The 18313-nt window shown below is 37.4% G+C and overlaps 1 protein-coding gene across 3 annotated transcripts in view; it reads right to left on the bottom strand.

Annotated features, from left to right (window-relative positions):
- Nucleotides 1–807: 807 nt before the first annotated feature.
- The window catches only part of FGF13 (fibroblast growth factor 13), a 593542-nt gene continuing 576036 nt past the window's right edge, over nucleotides 808–18313 (bottom strand). For all 3 annotated transcript variants that reach the window (XM_006753296.1, XM_015561681.1, XM_006753297.2), the window contains 2 exons: nucleotides 3479–3677; nucleotides 808–2195 (listed from right to left, as the gene is read on the bottom strand). In XM_006753296.1, coding sequence (XP_006753359.1) covers nucleotides 2059–2195; nucleotides 3479–3677 — 336 coding nt within the window. In that variant the 3' untranslated portion in view covers nucleotides 808–2058. The remainder of the gene's footprint in view (nucleotides 2196–3478; nucleotides 3678–18313) is intronic.

Below are 18313 nucleotides of genomic sequence, written 5' to 3'. Positions count from 1 at the left end.
GCTCCTGGGCTGCCAGAGGGATGTCTGACTGCCAGCTTAGGCCCAATCCCCCCAGGGAGCAGGCCTAAGCCAGCAGGTGGACATCCCCCAAGGGGTCCCAGACTGTGAGAGGGCACAGGCCAGGCTGAGGGACCCCCCAAGTGCACAAATTTTTGTGCACCAGGCCTCTAGTATGGTATAAAGACACCTGAATCCACACGTCATGCAGAGAGCTCAGGCAGGATGAGGATTTAAGACTGAAACACCTTAGCATTGGGCAGCTTCCCCTCTGAACAAAAACATGCTGATTGGGGCTCCAGTAACTTTATTTAATGGGTGCCCTGAAAAGAACCATTCAATTATGTTTTACCTATTCCTCTACTTTTGCCTTCATATATTGACTACTCCTGAAGCATGCATTTCCAGGCAATGACAACTTTGGGGAACTAGTGAATAGTCAATAACATTAAAAATGTTTACATTTTCCTTCAGCTCTCAGAGGTGGGAAGGACCTTAGATGTTTATTTCTGTGTCTTCCCTCTACCTACAAAATGAGCAATAAAAGGGAAAATAGTGTGGATGGCAGAGAGAATACTAGAACATAGGTCTCATTTGTGCAATTCCATCACTGAATGGGAATGAGAATTTTTGTTCCAATTTGAAGTCCAAGTATAATAATCATTCATTAAATAGTGTTCATGTTAAAATGAATATTTAGACTGTAAATTATCTGAAGGCAGTGACCGTATGTATAATTCAAAATTTAACTCCAGTTTCTATAACAGTTAATGGTAATTAATAGACATTCAATAAAGACATGTTGAAGAATTTTTCTTTGAATGAATATAAAGAGTTTATTCGGTGCGTATTTGGGTATACAACAACAAATATTAAACAACTTTTTTTAAACATTTTTGTGCACAGGACAGAAAACTGCCTGTACATGCTATGTCCACTTTTGGAACACAGATTTTAACAATTATTAATGCACAAAATCTTACATATCATGCAACTCTATGCCAAGATTCCAACTTTCTTCCATGCAACAGATATGAAGATCTAAATGGAAACCTAGCTAAGTCTTAAACACTTTTCAGAAGCAAGTATAAGTATATGTTGTTTAGGGGTAACCAGTCTTAATATTTCCTTGTATATAATATTCACGTGCCAAATACAATGACAAGAGGACTCATACACATAGAGGTAAGACATTTCTTATTTAACAACACAAAAGACAATATCACAGTTCCACAATTCCTGTGTTTACATAATAAGCCACAACAATAGTTTAACATGATAACACAAATGGAATTAAGAGAAATCTAAACTTGAGGATAATCTTTTTTTGTTGTTTAAGTAATATTTATTGACTGGGGTTGACAATACAATTCAACTTCTATGCACAAAGTACAGCACAAAAACTTGACCAGAGTACTACAAATCGGAAAAAAAAAGGTAAAATCACAAGAACACTGTTACCTTGAGCCTGAGATGCCAATTCAGATCCAACCCTGAATTTGGTTGATTTGGATTAAGTGACACAGAGTCAATAGAACCACTGAATTTCAGAAATCAGAAAGTTGCACTATACCAAAGTAAAGAATACATTTGAATCAAGCATAGATAGAAAACATTAAGCCAAGAAAACAACACAGTTCACATAATTTTGTTTGCCTCTACAAAACATTTAAGTAGTTAATTTTGTTTTATTTTTGAAGAGCAATTGTGGTCTTTTAAATTTTTTTTCTTGGAGGGCAAATTTTTATCAGCATTAGTGCTGTGAAATGATTGTGGTTTGTCATCCCCAAAGTTAAAGTGAGACCATGAGAAAAATGGGCAGTCCTTCTCCCAGATTTAGTTCACTGATAATGCTTAGCATTCTTTTGCACAAGCTCAATCTAAATTATGGGGCTTTAGTAAGGATGATAAAGTTTAATGGCAGATAGAATAGTGAATTCTGCCTGTTTGTCTGGTAAATGTCACTGACAAATTTGAACTTTTGGGTGAAGGACTGCTAGAAGAATTCAACAGCACCTGGAGTAAGGTTCTGTTACAGAGCCCTTGTTTTGCCCTCACTGGCTACGTTGATTCATTGTGGCTCATGGATTTGCCTCCATTCAGTACTCCAGAGACACTTCTGCTCTTGGTTGGGGTCCCACTTCCAGATCGGGAGAACTCCGTGAGATCATGCAGTGATGGCTCCTTGTACATGGCCACTGAAAAGCACAGAAAGAGGGTGTCAAAGGCTTTTAAATAGGCACACCACACTGGCCCTCGACTTTTCTTCTAGTTACTAGCCTCTATGCTTTAGGCCAAACATGAAAAATGCTGCCTTCAAGAACTCAGTCAGAAGTGAACTGGATCAGACTAAGCAAAATCTACTCTTGGTGAAGTAGTATGCAAAGAATTCTAATGACTAATTTCCATCACTTATGGTTATGTATATGAGAGGATTAATGAAAAATGCATTTAATAAAGCTCTTATAAGTTTAAACATGATGTAGAGCATGCTGTGCAAGCTAAATATGAAAAACATTTTAAAATGCTGATTTTTATCATGATTTAAAATGAAACTCCCAAAAAGTCTAAATATTAGCACAATTCTTAATGCAATAAATGATAAATATGATTACTGTTATGCTGTAAATAATAGTACTAGCTTATGTTAATGGAATACTTACAATGTACTAGATACTATTTTGAGTGCTTCCTATTCATTTATTAACTCTTGTAATCTGTGTAAGAATCCTCTGATGTACTACTCTTATCCATATTTTACAGACGTGAAGCTTGACGCACACACGTGGCAATAATCTTCTCAAGACTATCCGGTTATTAAAGGGTTTGAATCCAAGTAGACTGGTTCCATAAAAATGTGCTGTGAAGCAGTGCTATGCTGATTGACAGGGCAATCTGCCCTACTTGAAACCCATAGTTGAACCCTAGGTCAGTAACCTCTTGAAGGTCTTGCTCTGCTTTGTCTGCATTTTCTAGTCCTTCTCCACCATGTCTCACTACTTTTAACATCCCTATTCTCTGCAGTCCATTCCTATCCTCTACCTTTTCTAGTTTGCTACTAATCTGCTAATAATGACTGGAAAATAAAACTATGAATGAAAATTGTTGAGACAATATTGTTGGGCTCTTAGGGAATGTCCAAGGAATTTTCTGATAAATATTAAGCATACATACATTTAAGCATCTGTTTTTCTGCTTAGGGATCAATCTGGCATAATTTGGGATTCTTGGCTGTCCTGAGCTAACAATTAAACTAGTTCCATATAAGTAAGGTGGTAATGTACATATATTATGGAAAAATTAAAATCAAAAGATTAGATGCTATTTTTGCAGTTTAATGTTTTTAAGTGTTTAAACTGTTACGAAAGTTTTGTATAAAAGCCTTAATGCAGAAGAATTATGTTCCATTTTCAAAAGTGTGAAAAAGGAATGATTTAAATACATACTCATTTAATCCCAGCTCCTATAATATTGAACTTACCTTTCAGTGGTTTGGGCAGAAAGTGGGCTGCAGGCTTGTTCTTCTTCACATGGTTTCCTTTCATGATCTCTCCTTCTTTGTTCAGACCCAGATACCACCCTCTGCCTGACTGCTGCTGGCGATATATCATCGATGAATATGTCACGTAATAATTTTCAAACACTGATTCTTTGAATTTACACTCAGGTGTGAAATGTTCCTACAAGAAAAGTAAATAAACTAAAGCTCAATATTTGCAGCTATGGATTTCATGGAGAATCATGTGCTATTGCCCTTTGGAAGTTAAGGACATTGTTTGTTAAAGCTTGTGTGACCAGTGCTCTATTTTAATAGTATAAACTATTATCATTGGAAAACAAGACTATATATAGTATTTTGTGAGATAACTTAGAAAAAGCACTAAGTACAAGTGCCATTGATCAATGATTAGCTCTCTTTGTAATAAGGTAATGGAAAAATTAGAACCAGCCACATAAGTATAATATATCTGACAAATACAAGAGCCAAATATAAAAAAGACAGTCATAAAGCTTTCATGTGGAGCTTTGTTTACTTTGCGATTAAATATAAGAAAATAAATATTCAGTCCTTGTACTTACTTTTCATAGATTCTTCAATTACTATAAACTGTAATTTTTAATTGCCCAAGACAGAAATCTGTGTTACAATGCTGGCTGCCTATATTTCTAAAGGGATGCTATAACGAAAGACTCCCTTTTACTTTTAGTAAACCAAATTATTTTTTAGGTCATTAGACCTTGAGTTAAAAAAAATTCCTGCTCACCCTTGCCTTACAGTAAAGTTTATAAGCAAATCAATATAGCAGTAAAAAATTTACAGTAATTCTATAAGTAGACATGAGAGAATAGCCCAAGGGACTCTCAATCCTGGAATGTGATATTCTGCCACATGCTTGACCATGTTTTCTTTGGAGTTGCCCATACAAATGAAGGATTCCCGACCCAACTGTTTCAGAAACAAAAACAGAAACAGAAAACCTTCTTTCAAGTTTTGTGTATGTATGTGCATGCAATAAACAGCTATTAAAATAGCCATTTGTAAGCAAAATTAAATGATCAGCAAACTTTAATCCTTAAGTAATCCATAAGAAGCAAGGGGTCCACTTGGAGTGTAAGATAATGAAGAAAATGTTAACTGAGCTACATGTAACAGGGGCACCAAGGAAGCCATTAGATTTTTGCTCATTTGCTGAGATGTTATCAGGAATAACTTTTAATAAAAACGTAAACTACCTTATAAAAATACTACAAGCTTTCTGGACACCAGTCTTTTCTTAACAATGCCTCAATGGTCCTACCTTTCTTCACTTTCATATGAGATATAATTGTAAGCAATGCACACTACCTTAACAATAGGATCTAAAGCACTCTCAGAGTCACTTGAGCAAAAAGGGGCAGATTCCTCAAATTGAGGCTGCTTTTCTCTGAAAGTTAAACAATTGAACATTTTTTTTCCTTTTTTTTCTGGGAATCTACAAAAATCTCAGTAATTTCACTGATTCCCACCTGGCCTGCATAGTTCATAGACTAGAATAATATTTTTGGTTTATTTCTGCCTGGGGCACACTTGATAGATCCTCAGAAAATTCACACAAATTCAACCTACATAAGAATAAACATTACATCCAGAGAAACTATCATGTGATAGGAACCAAAGTGCTCTGATGATGGGATACAGAAATTCCTCTTTGTAGAATTCTCAACAAAGGGAAAGCCAAGGAATGCTTACAAAGAAATTTGACTCAAAGTCTCTACATTCCCTCCAGTGATAAGGACAATTGCACAGAACACTGCTAAAAGTCATTGCGAATTAAATCACTATTTGGGGATGGTAATCTCATCATTGGAGAGTAGATTTTAGTTTCCTAAAGAGTCAGAAATCATTTAAAAGTAAATATGGCAAATAACACATATGATTTAAACAAGTTTGTAGCCATATCAAGACACTATATAACTGACTACAAAATGATGAGTTGAGATCATTGTGTGGTCTAAGTCCCAAAAAGGGCTGCATTTGATGTCTTGTGTGATCACAGCATCCATCTATTTATTCATTTATTTATATGAATTTTCTGGCAATCTATTATATGCGTGAGTGGTGCTAAAAATTCATAGGTAAATAGCATGTGGCCTCCAAAAACTTACTATGTAGTTTCAGGAGTCAGAAATATAACCAAATAACCTGGACACAGGGTTTGCTGCTGTTAAGTGCAAAAAAGGATGAATTAAGAAGGTGATGCATGAAAAGAGTGGAAGCCTGACTTAATTCTGATTGGGGGACTGGAGAGTGGTGTACTTTACAGAGACAGTATTACTGTAGCTGAGCCTTGAAGCATGGGTAGGAATTCAAAACAGAAAAAGGAGAAGAATATTTGAAGCACAAAGCTACTAAACTCCACTTCTATGTCTCCTATCTCTATAAATTAGAGTCCACCATCCTGGCAACTGCTAAAACTTAAAACTTCAGGGTTCCTTAATGTTCTTCCACATGCTCTTCAGTCCATGGTCTTGACCTTCCATTCCCATTGCCATTGCTGTAGTTTGTGCCCTTATTACCTTTTCACTGGCCTGCTGTAATAACCTCCTAACTGTTCTTTTCTGCTAAAATATTTTTCTTACTAACACAAAGTTCAATTGCTCTGGAACTATTTTAAAAATTACTTTTTTAATTATGTATTTATTGATTTTGGAAAGAGAAAGGGAGAGAGTTGCATAAATTGATTAGAGAAACATCATCGCTCAGTTGCCTTCTGCATGCCTCCTACTGGGGATTGAGCTTGCAACCCAGGCATGTGCCCTGATTGAGAATCTAACTGTGATCTTCTGGTTCATGGGTCAACATTCAACCACTGAGCCTCACCGGCTGAGCAATTCCTCAGGAAATTTTGATGGTATCACCATGCCTCTAGTAAAGATGATAACTTAATGTTTCATTAAAAATTCTCCACAATTCAATCACAACCATGCCTTCAGTCTCATCCTCTATCACAGAATCATGTGTTTTTGTGCATTTACAGATGCCATTCATTTCCTTTGCTTAGAATGTCATTCTTCAATCTCTCTACCTACTGGCTTTCCCCTCATCCCTCAAGTACTTACTCAAATATGACTGCCTCTGGAATCATAGTTGATCTCTCTCATTCAGGGTACTTGTATTTGTGCTCTCACAAACTCTAGCTAGATCTCCAGCTTGGCCCAGTGATTCAGGCATATGCTAGATTGTCTCCAAATGGCAGAGGACTTTTCTATTTTTGAATCCAACTTCATCTTCATAAATGACTAGTCATATTGCCTAGCACACAGCAGACCATGGGATTATTGTTTATGGGATTTGAATTTCAGAGATTGCAAATTTGCATTGCAAATTCCAGGATTCTGAAGTAACTAGTGAAAAGTCTGTAGGGAATTTCCTTAATATCATATGAAATCAGCTGTGTATAAAAGGAAGCTTTCATGGCACTGACAGATCCTTCATGCATGATTTAGTATATGTTACAAATAACAGATACCACACAGATACTGGTTCCTACAACATTAGGAGGAAAAACTTGGCATTGTTACAACTATTAGAAAATGGCAAGGAAGGACTCAATGAATTAAATGCTCTGTCAAATCCCGGCAATTTCTTAGTCATCACCACTAAATTTAGGCTAAAAACTCAGTAGAAAGGTAGAAAAATAAGGCAAAAAAAGACTATATAAGCAATGAAAGGAGTGTTCTGTTCTCTGTGCATGACACTGTCATTTTATCCAGTGTTTGAATGAGTAGGCAGAAGAGGCTTGATTTCTTTGAAACGTGGAAACATGAATATCCCACCCAACACAAGAAGTGGACACAAAGAAAAAGGGTGCAGTTGTATTTGTCTATGTCTCAACAGTGATTCATATAAATAACAAATTGGATTTGACCCTAATCAGGGAGGCCTTTTTCTGAGGATACCAGGTACTTATGGCAAGGAATCAACCTCCTTTGATCAATCTGGAGATGATTACCAGTATTAGTGCTCTTGAAGAAGGTGCCATAGTGGCCTTGGCAATACTAGGCACTAATCAGAGGTGGCAATCACTGTACTATGTATTTACTATGCATTAAATATCTATCATAATAAATGAATGAATAAATTAAAAATATGCCAAGTGTTCTCTGAAGAGCCACTAAGAAATTACTTGGCATGAGTACAGAGAAAAGGTGTTTTATATCTTAAAACTTTTTATGCATTGATTTCTCTTAAAAGTTGTTTATCTCTTACATATCTATATTTTTTCAGAGAAATTACACCTTTTAGCTCATGAAATAATCAGTCTGTCTCTCCTCTGTATCATCATTTCTATTCCTGTTAAAGTTTAAAGTTAGTTCTTTCTTAGTGACCAGTGAACCTTTGTGTGTGTGCGCGCGTGTGTGTGTGCGTGTGCGTGTGTGTGTGTGTGTGTGTGTGTTCAAAGTTTCTTTTTTCTGGGTTATTTATTAAATAAATAATATCTACTACTTTAAATTGAATTTAGTGGAATGACATTGGTTAATAAAATTATATAGGTTTCAGGTGTACAATTCTACAACACATTAGCTGGGTATTGTAATTGTATATTCACTACCACAAGTCAAGTCTCCTTCTATCACCATTTATTTGCCCCTTACCCTCTTCTACCTCCCCCCACCCCCTTTCCCTATAGCTATCACCATGCTGTTGTCTGTGTCTATGAGGGCTCTTTTTTTGCTTAATCCCTTCAATTTAATCATGCAGCTTCACCACCCCCACCCCCACCCCCAACAACTGTCAGTCTGTTGAGTCAGTTCTCTGTATCTATGAGTCCATTTTGCTTTTTAAAAAAATCTTTATTGTTGAAAATATTACATATGTCCCCTTTTCCCCATCCACTGACCCCTTCTAGCTCACCCCAGCACACCCTGCCCCAAGTTTTCATCACCTTATTGTCTGTGTCCATGGATTATGCATATATGCATACAAGTTCTTTGGTTAACTTCTTCCCACCTACCCACCCACCCCCATTTTCCTTCTAAGATTCGACAGTCTATGCAATACTTCTATGACTTTGGATCTATTCTGTTCATCAGTTTATCTTGTTCCTTAAATTCCACATAAGTGAAACACGATACTTGTCTTTCTCTGACTGGCTTATTTCACTTAGCATCATAGTCTCCAGGTCATGAATATTGAACCATTTTTCTAAGGAACCCATGCCATCCAGTTGCAATGATCATATTTTGGGTAAAGAATCAATAATCTCTATTTCCAGAATGAACATATCCAGTAGCAAAATCTGACACTTCTTTTTTACCAATTTATTTACTATTAAGGGGAGACAGTTATTTGGAGGTTGAAATATCACCGGCAAGAAGAAAACATTTGAAACTCTCAAAATCAGGTCAATATGACATATTAGAGAATACTTACAGACACAAATGGTAATGGTCAGCTGCCCTTTTCAGGATATCTCAGACTTCCACACAGACTTTGAGAGTCATGTGAAGGAAGTATTAACACAATCAGTAATGTTATTTGCAAATAACCACCAGATCTAATGGTAGTGCCAGAAAACATCTTTGTCCCAGAACAAAAGGGTTTAGACCTGTTAAATTGCTATTCTTTGGTAGGGTCAGAAGAGGCAATAGTGCCCTGTGCTGCTTCTAGCACCGAGGGCAAAATAGAGAGGGGTGCAATACCTTTTTGGCCCTGAGAATTGGAGCCAGGTCACAATGGACTGAGCCAGGAGAATGGACTGTGTTGGTGGCTTCCCTTAAAGGAGCCAAGTAAAGGTCATGTCACTCAGCAGGCAATGTGTAGCTACATTCTTAGTAGCCATAACAAAAAGGTGAGGACTAAAAAATATCCATATCTAATTTATGTCATCTCAGTGCCCTAAACACATCTATAATATCAAAAGACACACACCATGACTAAATGCCTTCTTGATTAAGAGAAGTAATTTAGCAAACATAGCCTTCAATAGCAGATTTTTCATACTTCCTCTTCCTGCTTTGTATTTTCAGCTATGGTTCAACTGATAGAGTGGCAGTGTTTCATTTGAGTCTGTATCTCAGTAGAACGCCAAGCTTTAAAGATTGCCATGTATATTATAAATGCTTTTTAAAATATTTTTCTCAAAAAAAATATTTCTACATGGGCTGCATTGATTTCCTTGAATCTTGAGAGAGCAACAGAGTCTACTGAGGTTGTCCATACAAAATACGGCAGCACTATGTCCCTAGATGTTGAACAAAGTCTGAGATAACAGTATTACATAGTAAGTATAATCTTTCACATATGTTTATGCTATGCCAAGTGCACACATCCTGGTATAATGTTTCTCAATACATTTTGTTTTATTCAGATGTAACATTTTGTAAAGCAGGCATAATAGAACAAGAAACAAAATTGTTTATGAGTGGGCATTTAAAGAAACTTAAAAAATAAACCTAGTAAAACATGATTTCCTCTTTTCAGCAGGTTCTATAAACATGTTACAATTAGTCTATGTACCCCTTTAAGCCTCTTTCCCCCTTCTCTTCCTGTCTTCCAGTTACATTTTCAGTAACCTGACAATCCAATTAATTTAACAATTAGTGCCAATAGCAAGGGTCACTCTTCTAATTCTCAGCTGTGTTCTGATGACAATTTTCTAGATTTAATGTTAGCAGGTTATTTAAGTGGGTCTGACTTTTACACATCAATTATTCCCCAGCCTAATGAAAATAATATATAGATTAAAATTAAATTTAAAATTCTGTTAAAAGCCAAACCGGTTTGGCTCAGTGGATAGAACATCAGCCTGTGGACTGAAAGGTCCCAGGTTCGATTCTGGTCAAGGGCATGTACCTTGGTTGTGGGCACATCCCCAGTGGGGGGGGTGTGCAGGAGGCAGCTGGTCGATGTTTCTCTCTCATCGATGTTTCTAACTCTCTATCCCTCTCCCTTCCTCACTGTAAAAAAATCAATAAAATATATTTTAAAAAATAAAATAAAATTCTGTTAAAAAAGAATAGAACAGTAAAATATGTCATACCCATGGGGGTGGCACTGTAACTACCTATATTCTCTATATAGGCTTCCCCTTTATCAGTGATTGCAAAATCCAGGATTAATTATTATATTCAGGACTTCGATGTTTGCTCCCAGGATATCTTTGATGTGCATGTATTTTATTATTGCAAGATCAAAGAATGGGAGGGGAGAGGTTGGGGAAGAGGGGTCAACCCTCACCCAGTGTACTGCAGCTAAGCAAAATTATTAATTCGTGATAAACAGGATGGTTTGTTCACTCAGATATCCTCTGGACCATGAGATACTTGAGAGCAGCTCCTTGAGTAAGGCTTAGCTTATAACCAATGATCAATACACATGTGATGAAATAAATGAAAGAATTAAATATCATAAAAAGTGCACTTGGGCCAAAACCAGTTTGGCTCAGTGGATAGAGCATCGGCCTGCGGACTGAAAGGTCCCAGCTTCAATTCCGGTCAAGGGCATGTACCTGGGTTGCGCACACATCCCCAGTAGGAAATGTGCAGGAGGCAGCTGATTGATGTTTCTAACTCTCTCCCTTCCTCTCTGTAAAAAATCAATAAAATATATATTTTAATAAAAAGTGCACTTGGAAGCTCCCTTTTAAATGTGACACTATATGAATAAAGGGCTGTTTTACAGTAGAGACTGACAAGTTAAAACTTGCCTGGGAGGGTAGAAAGAGTAGGTGATAAAAGGAGGAAAACTGCCTACAGATAAATTCATTTTAATAAACTGGAGATGGAGGGAGAGAGAAAGCAGAAATGGAGGGTGTGAGGGAAGGAAAGAGGGTGAGAGAGGGGAGGGAGGAAGAGAAGAGGGGATAATAAAGACAAATCAGTGTTTAAGCTGCAAGAATAAAGAGATTTCCTGTTAACCAAGTAGTAGGCATTAAGCTTATACTGTTGGTCTTTGGGTCTGCAAATAGTTAAACATTTCAGTTAAATTAATTACCTTGATTTATTTTTAAATGGGCGGGAACCTACCAGTTTGCTACCTTACTGGATTTGTTGTATAAGGATCCAATGAGATAATGTATGTGAAAGAAGCTCTGAAAATTGTAAAGCTCCAGAAACATGAAATGTGAGATTCCTTCTGATAATACATGCCCAGTAAACCAGGGCAAAATAAATAAACAAGTTCTCCTCTTTACAAGGTCCCTTTTCCACTATGGAATCAATTTATAAAGAAAGGGTCTGCCTATATATGTTTTATTAACATGGAAGAATAGAAATTCTGCCAAAAATTAGGACTGTTCATGAATTATACTCTGTGTTTAGTGTTCTCCTACAAGCTTGGTTCCCAGAAAACTATTTTGTCTCCGTTCATTTTTCAGTTCTGCCTGCAGCAGGCTAAGATGCTGCAGTGCTTTCAAACCACAGCACCAAAGAAACAGAGTGCTTTAAATTGGCCTTCCTGAAATTTCATGCAACAAAATGACTTAAATGTACACAAGTTAATTAGCAACAATTTGTTTAAAAATGCAAATTATAATTAAGAATATGCACATGGGTCTATTTTTCCTCATACGGTTATAATGAAATTTCTTGGTAGTAATTTCATATTTTAAGGTATTTCATAGAGATTTTAATTTACCTTATGTTGACCCCACAAAATATACCAGCACAGTATTGCTTTTTCTCCTTAATTCTTCGCAAACAAAGATGAAAAATATATTAAGGAGTCTGTTAACCAATGGCCTATTTAAAACAGAATTAGAATGCAGACATGGACATATTTTAGCTATGGAGTTCATTTAGTCCTTCATATTGGCTTGTTCTGGATTTTCATATATTTCTGTAAAGCAGTCTCATGCAATATATTACTCAGGCTGTCAAATTTTACAAAGCAATTTGTTTTATAAAACACACTGAAATAAGCTAGAAAAATAAAGCAGGAAACAAAACAAAAATAATACATCCCTTACAGAGCCTAAGAGGGGTATTTTTGTCTTGATATAAAAATTATATGATACAAAATCCTCACTCAACTCCAAACCTGGTCAGCAAATACAGTTTTCAATGGAGGTAACTTGCTGATATTTGCAACAATGGGGAGGGTAAGGCCACACATCTCCAAGATTGTATAATTGGCCTAAGACAGTATTAGTATGACCCAAACCTTGTAGAAGAATACAAATTGATCAGGCACTGCCATTAGGTGGCAGAAGATGTACTTCATTTTACATAATATATGTTGTAGAGAGACTGTATAACCATCATGTTATTTGCAAAATCTTACTAAGGAATCTCCCTGAGGGAAAGTCTCTTTTGCAAGTGAAGAACACTTTTCTAAAGTGAATAACTCTCTAAAACTTTTTTGGTCTAATTGTATGTATTAACTCTAGACATAGGCTTTTTTGTTGTTGTTGTTAATCCTCACCTGATGATTTGTTTTTTTGTTTTTAGTTTTTTTTAGAGAGAATGTAAGGGAGGGAGGGAGAGAGAGAGAGACAAAAAACATCAATGAAGAGACATACATCGATCGGCTGCCTTCTGCACATGCCCCAACCAGGGTCTGATCAAACCTGCAACCCAGGTATGTTCCCTTGACCAGGAATCGAATCTGCAACACTAACCACTGAATGCAACAGCCAGGGTTGAATGTTGACTTTTCTTATAGCAAGGCTGACTTATGTGTTTTAAAGAGGAGTCAAATATCAGAAATTATTTCCTAAAAATAAACTTTCCTGTCTGTTAGCTAGTTAATGAAATTAATGTGTGTCCAGTGGATAAATGTTCTCTGTTACCATAATCCTTTTTAACTTGTGTAATAACCTCAGAGGGGGGTCAATCCACCAGCAAGGGAATGATTTTGGAAGTATTTGCACTCAGCAAGAGAATAAACTTAAGCAGTTTCTATCTTTTTATTTTTTTACTATTTAAAAATATGTTTTTTATTTGATTTAAAGAGAGGAAGGGGGAGGGAGAATGAGATAGAAACATCCACCAATCAGCTGCCTCCTGCACATCCCCTGCTGGGGATCAAGCCCAAAGCCTGGCCATGTGCCCTGAAAGAATCAAACTGGCCACCTCTTGGTGCATGGGACAGCGCTCAACCAACTGAGCCATACTGGCTGGGAGGTTCTATCCTTTTAAATAGTCACTGCAAGCTCCTGTCTGAAAATTCAAAGCCTGGGAACTCTGAAAACATTTCTAAGAGATCCAAGAAATTGACATGAAAAGGAGAAAGATTCTTTCCTTGTAGATCAATTGAAAAGAAACTGGGAATGAGGTGGACTATTAAAAATAAAATTACACAGATCCAAGATGGGAGCCAATGGCACAGCAGTAAGCAAGATAGGGTGAGTGAAAGAGCAAAAAGGGAGTGCATGGAAGTGCGGGGGGGTATGTATTTGTGAGTGAGGGACAGTTATATTCCACAGAATTGTCAGGGACTGGCAAGCCAGGCTCTCCTGGCTGGGCAGCCTCTACTACTGCTGAAATCTCTCCCAGAGTGGCTGACTCTGCCGCAGAGACCATGCCAAGGGGAGAGTGGCTGTGATAGGAAGCACAGCCTTACCTTCACCCGGGGAGACCTTGGATACCTCCTGGGACCCTACAACTACAACACCCAGGGACCAGCTGCCTCAGCTGCAAACCCATAGACACTGAGACTCCAGCAACCCTGGCTGTGGTCACCTCAAAAATTTGTCCAGGGGGAGACAAAATGGCAGCCAAATACGTTAATGGGTCCTGCACCTTCTCACAGAGCAGATAGAAGGAACAGCTGAATCAAACAACACCCACTCGGAATTGGTGAATTAAACAAAGCTGGTGAGGCAATCCGTGGATGAAAAGGTCAGAGATCACCTGGAGAGAGGTGGGATCTGAAGTGGAAGGAGAAATGCACGCAGCCGGGACTAGAATCTCAGAAGGAGACTGTGCTACACCAAATCTGCAGCCCTTGGGGTCTGTGTAGCCCTCCAGTGTGGAAGGGGGTCCACAGGGCTGCTGCCAGTGGGGATTCTAGATCGAAGGCCACAGCCATTGGAGGCTCTGCCCAGAAAGGCAGCCTGAAGTTCTATACCGGCCTCGCAGTGCCAGGGGGAGAAAGACATGAGTTGGCGCGGTTGCTTTGTCTTTATAACTTCCTTGTTTTTAAATTTACTTGCTAAACCCAGTGCATAGGATATTTCAATTAAAAACACTCACTGAGATTGCAGGGGAAGGTGGTTTTTGTGGAAACTGGGGAGGAGAATAGGGAGAGATGAGCAGGAAATCAGCTGTGGAAGAGTTCATCCCTCCAACCCAGTCTTGAGTGTGGCAGGGAAAGGAAGAGTCTAAACACCCCCAGGGAGCCATGGGAGACTGGGCTGAGGAGCCATTTGGTCCTGGAAACTAATAAAGAAACACTGCCACTCAGGGGCTGTGTCAGAAATAGACTTTTGTGTAAATACAATTGAAGGCAGGCAGAGAAACAAAGTGAACAGAGTGATCCCGCCTGCTTGAATCTTTCCTATCACTCTGGGTTTGGCTTCGTCTCTTACCCTTGGTTATAAGGCTTATGTCCAACTAGTCTTCATTTGATTGTTCAGGTTGCTTGCTCTATAATTTGGCTGGCATTCACCTTTGGTTATGGGAGGAGATAAGTGTACCTCACTTTTCCCCTTTTTTGTCCTGTTTCTCTTACAATGTTCCTGCTTTAGTTTTTCTCTATCCTTTCTTTTTACTCCTTGGTAAAAATTGATCTTACTCATATATCTAATTTCCTCTCCCCTGCTCCAAGTCCATGCACACTCTCTTTTATCTTTCTTCACTAGCCAATTTTTTTTATTTTCTTTATTTCTTTCTTCTTTCTTTCTTATTGTTGTTTGTTTGATTGGTAATTTGTTTCTTTATATTTTTTATGCTTCTGTTTTTCCTCTCCTCGTTTGTTCTATTCTTCGACTAATAGCTTAATGAGTTTCAATCACCAACTCAGTCCTATCTGCTCTCTATTCTCTTTTTCAAAAAATAGATGAATATATAGATGAATAGATTAAAGAAAAGGAAAAAAAATATATATATAATTTCTTTAATATATATTTTAATATACATATTTTCCAATTATTATTTTTAATTATTATTAATAGTAGTATTATTACTTTAGTGTTTTGTTTTTTACTTTTCTTATACACTCATTCTCTTTCTACCTTCTTTATACTGAATCATGGTCATTTCCCCATTGATTCAATTCCTTGACCTTACCTCCTGGAAATAAGCTCTGCTTCTTCAGATTCAGCCTCCCTCCCTTTTTTTTCTGGGTGTTTGTTGTGTGTATTTTTTGTATTAGTTGTTGGTTTTTTGGAGTTGTCTCCTCATATGCATAAACTTTTCCTCCTTTTTTTCCTCTCTATCGTTTCTCTCTTACTTTTTTTTCCTTTTCCCAATATCATTTATGTACTGTTTTGTCTACCTTAATTCTCTTTTCTCTGGCGGTCACCATAATTTGGTGTTATTGGAATAGTGAATACATTCATGTTTGGTGCTCTCTGTGTTATTACTTGTAGTGTTGTACTTTGTGCCTTTAAGTCAACATTGTAGAGAGTGAGCTACATAACCATACACCCTGAGAGGAGAAAAAATGGGGAGACAAAGAAAAGCCCCCATACAAAAGAAAGGGAGTAATCACTGGAAAATGAAGTAAATAAAATGGAGGCAGGCAATTTGTCAGATAAAGAATTCAGAGCAATGGTCATAAGGATGGTGACAAGGATAGAAGACAAATTCAACAACATGTCTACGGACCAAGAGGAAATGAAGAAGAAACAAGAAGAAATGAAGAATGACATAGCTGCAATAAAGAACACAATAGAAAGCATCAACAATGGACTAGAAGAAGCAGAGGACTACATCAATGAGCTAGAAGACAAGGTAGGGAAAATACACAAGCAGAGCAGAAACTGGAAAAAAAAACAACTTAAAAAAACAGGAGGAGAGCCTAAGAGAGCTCTGGGACAACACAAAAATGAAACAACATCCACATAATAGGGGTGCCAGAAAGAGATGAAACTGAACAAGGAATAGAAAACCAAACACAGAGTCCCAAACAAGATGAACCCAAAAATACCAACACCAAGACACATTATAATTAAATTGGCAAACACCAATGACAAAGTAAGAATCTTAAAGGCTGCCAGAGAGAGAGACCGAAAGTTATCTACAAGGTCTCTCCCATCAAACTACCAACTGATTTCTCAACAGAGACACATCAGGTGAGTAGAGAATGAAATATTCAAAGTCATGCAAAGCAAGGGTCTGAATCCAAGAATGCTGTACCCAACAAGGCTATAATTACAAATTGAAGGAGCGTCACAGACAAAAATGGACTAAGGGAGTTCATTACCACCAAACCAGCAATGCAAGAAATGCTTAAGGGAATACTGTAAAAAGAAAAGAAATAGAAAGGGAAGAAGGAACACAAGCATAAAGAATAAAAATGGCCCTAACCAGTTTGGCTCAGTGGATAGAGCGTCGGCCTGAGGACTCAAGGGTCCGAGGTTAGATTCCGGTCAAGGGCTGTACCTTGGTTGCGGGCACATACCCAGTAGGGAGTGTGCAGGAGGCAGCTGATTGATGTTTCTCTCTCATTGATGTCTCTAACTCTCTATCCTTCTCCTTTCCTCTCTATAACAAATCAGTAAAATATATTTTAAAAAAAGAATAAAAATGGTGACAAACAAGTACCTATCAATAATAATTTTAAATGTAAATGGATTAAATGTCCCAATCAAAAGACATAGGGTAGCTGAATGGATAAGAAAATATGACCCAGATATCTGCTGTCTACAGGAGACCCACCTCAGAACAAAGGACTCACACAGACTGATGGTGAAGGGATGGAAAAAGGTTTTTCAGGCGAAGGGAAATGAAAAAAAAGCTGGGGTTGCTATACTTATATCTGATGAGTTAGACCTCAAAACGAAGGCCATAACAAAAGGAAGGCCACTTCATAATACTAAGGGGAGCAATTCAATAAGAATATATAACTCTGGTAAACGTATATGCACCCAATACTGGAACACCCAAACACATAAAAAAAAAAAAAAAACTTCTGGAAAATATCAAGGGAGAGATTCACAGCAATGCAGTCATTGTAGGGGACTTTAATACCCCACTAACACCACTGGATAAATCCTATAAACAAAAAATCAGCAAAGAAACATCAATCCTAAACGACTCACTAAATCAGATGGAATTAATTGACATATTCAGAACAGTTCACACCAAAGCCACAGAATATACATTCTTCTCAAATGTGCATGGATTATTTTCAAAGACAGACCACATATTGGGACACCGGGAAAGTCTCTTCAGATTCCAGAAGACTGAAATGATATCAAGCATCCTCTCAGATCACAATGGCATAAAAGTAGAAATCAACTACAATAAAAACAATGAAAAAATATCAAGCATTTGGAGACAAAATATCATGCTATTAAGCAATGATTGGATTACCAAAGAGATCGAAGAAAAAATAAAAAGCATCTTGGCAACAAACAAATATAAAAAAACAACAATCCAAAATCTATGGGACACAGTGAAAGCAGTCTTAAGAGGGAAGTTCATAGCTCCAGAGGCCTACCTCAAAAAAACAAGAGAAAATGATAATAAATTATTTAACCCTACAACTCAAAGAGATAGAAAGAGAGCAACAAGAAAAGCCCAGCATAAGCAGAAGGAAGGAAATAATAAAGATCAGAGCAGAATAAATGACATAGAGACAAAAAAAAATCAACAAAAGCATGGTTTCAGAACGCCAGGGCCAAGTTCAGGCGCAACCTCTTACGGCAGGAAAACACGGGCGTGGACA

This window comes from Myotis davidii, unplaced genomic scaffold, assembly GCF_000327345.1.
Source record: "Myotis davidii unplaced genomic scaffold, ASM32734v1 scaffold690, whole genome shotgun sequence".
Classification (NCBI taxonomy): domain Eukaryota; kingdom Metazoa; phylum Chordata; class Mammalia; order Chiroptera; family Vespertilionidae; genus Myotis; species Myotis davidii.
The sequence above is the reverse complement of the archived record's forward strand: the minus strand, read 5'-3'. Positions and strand labels throughout refer to the sequence as shown.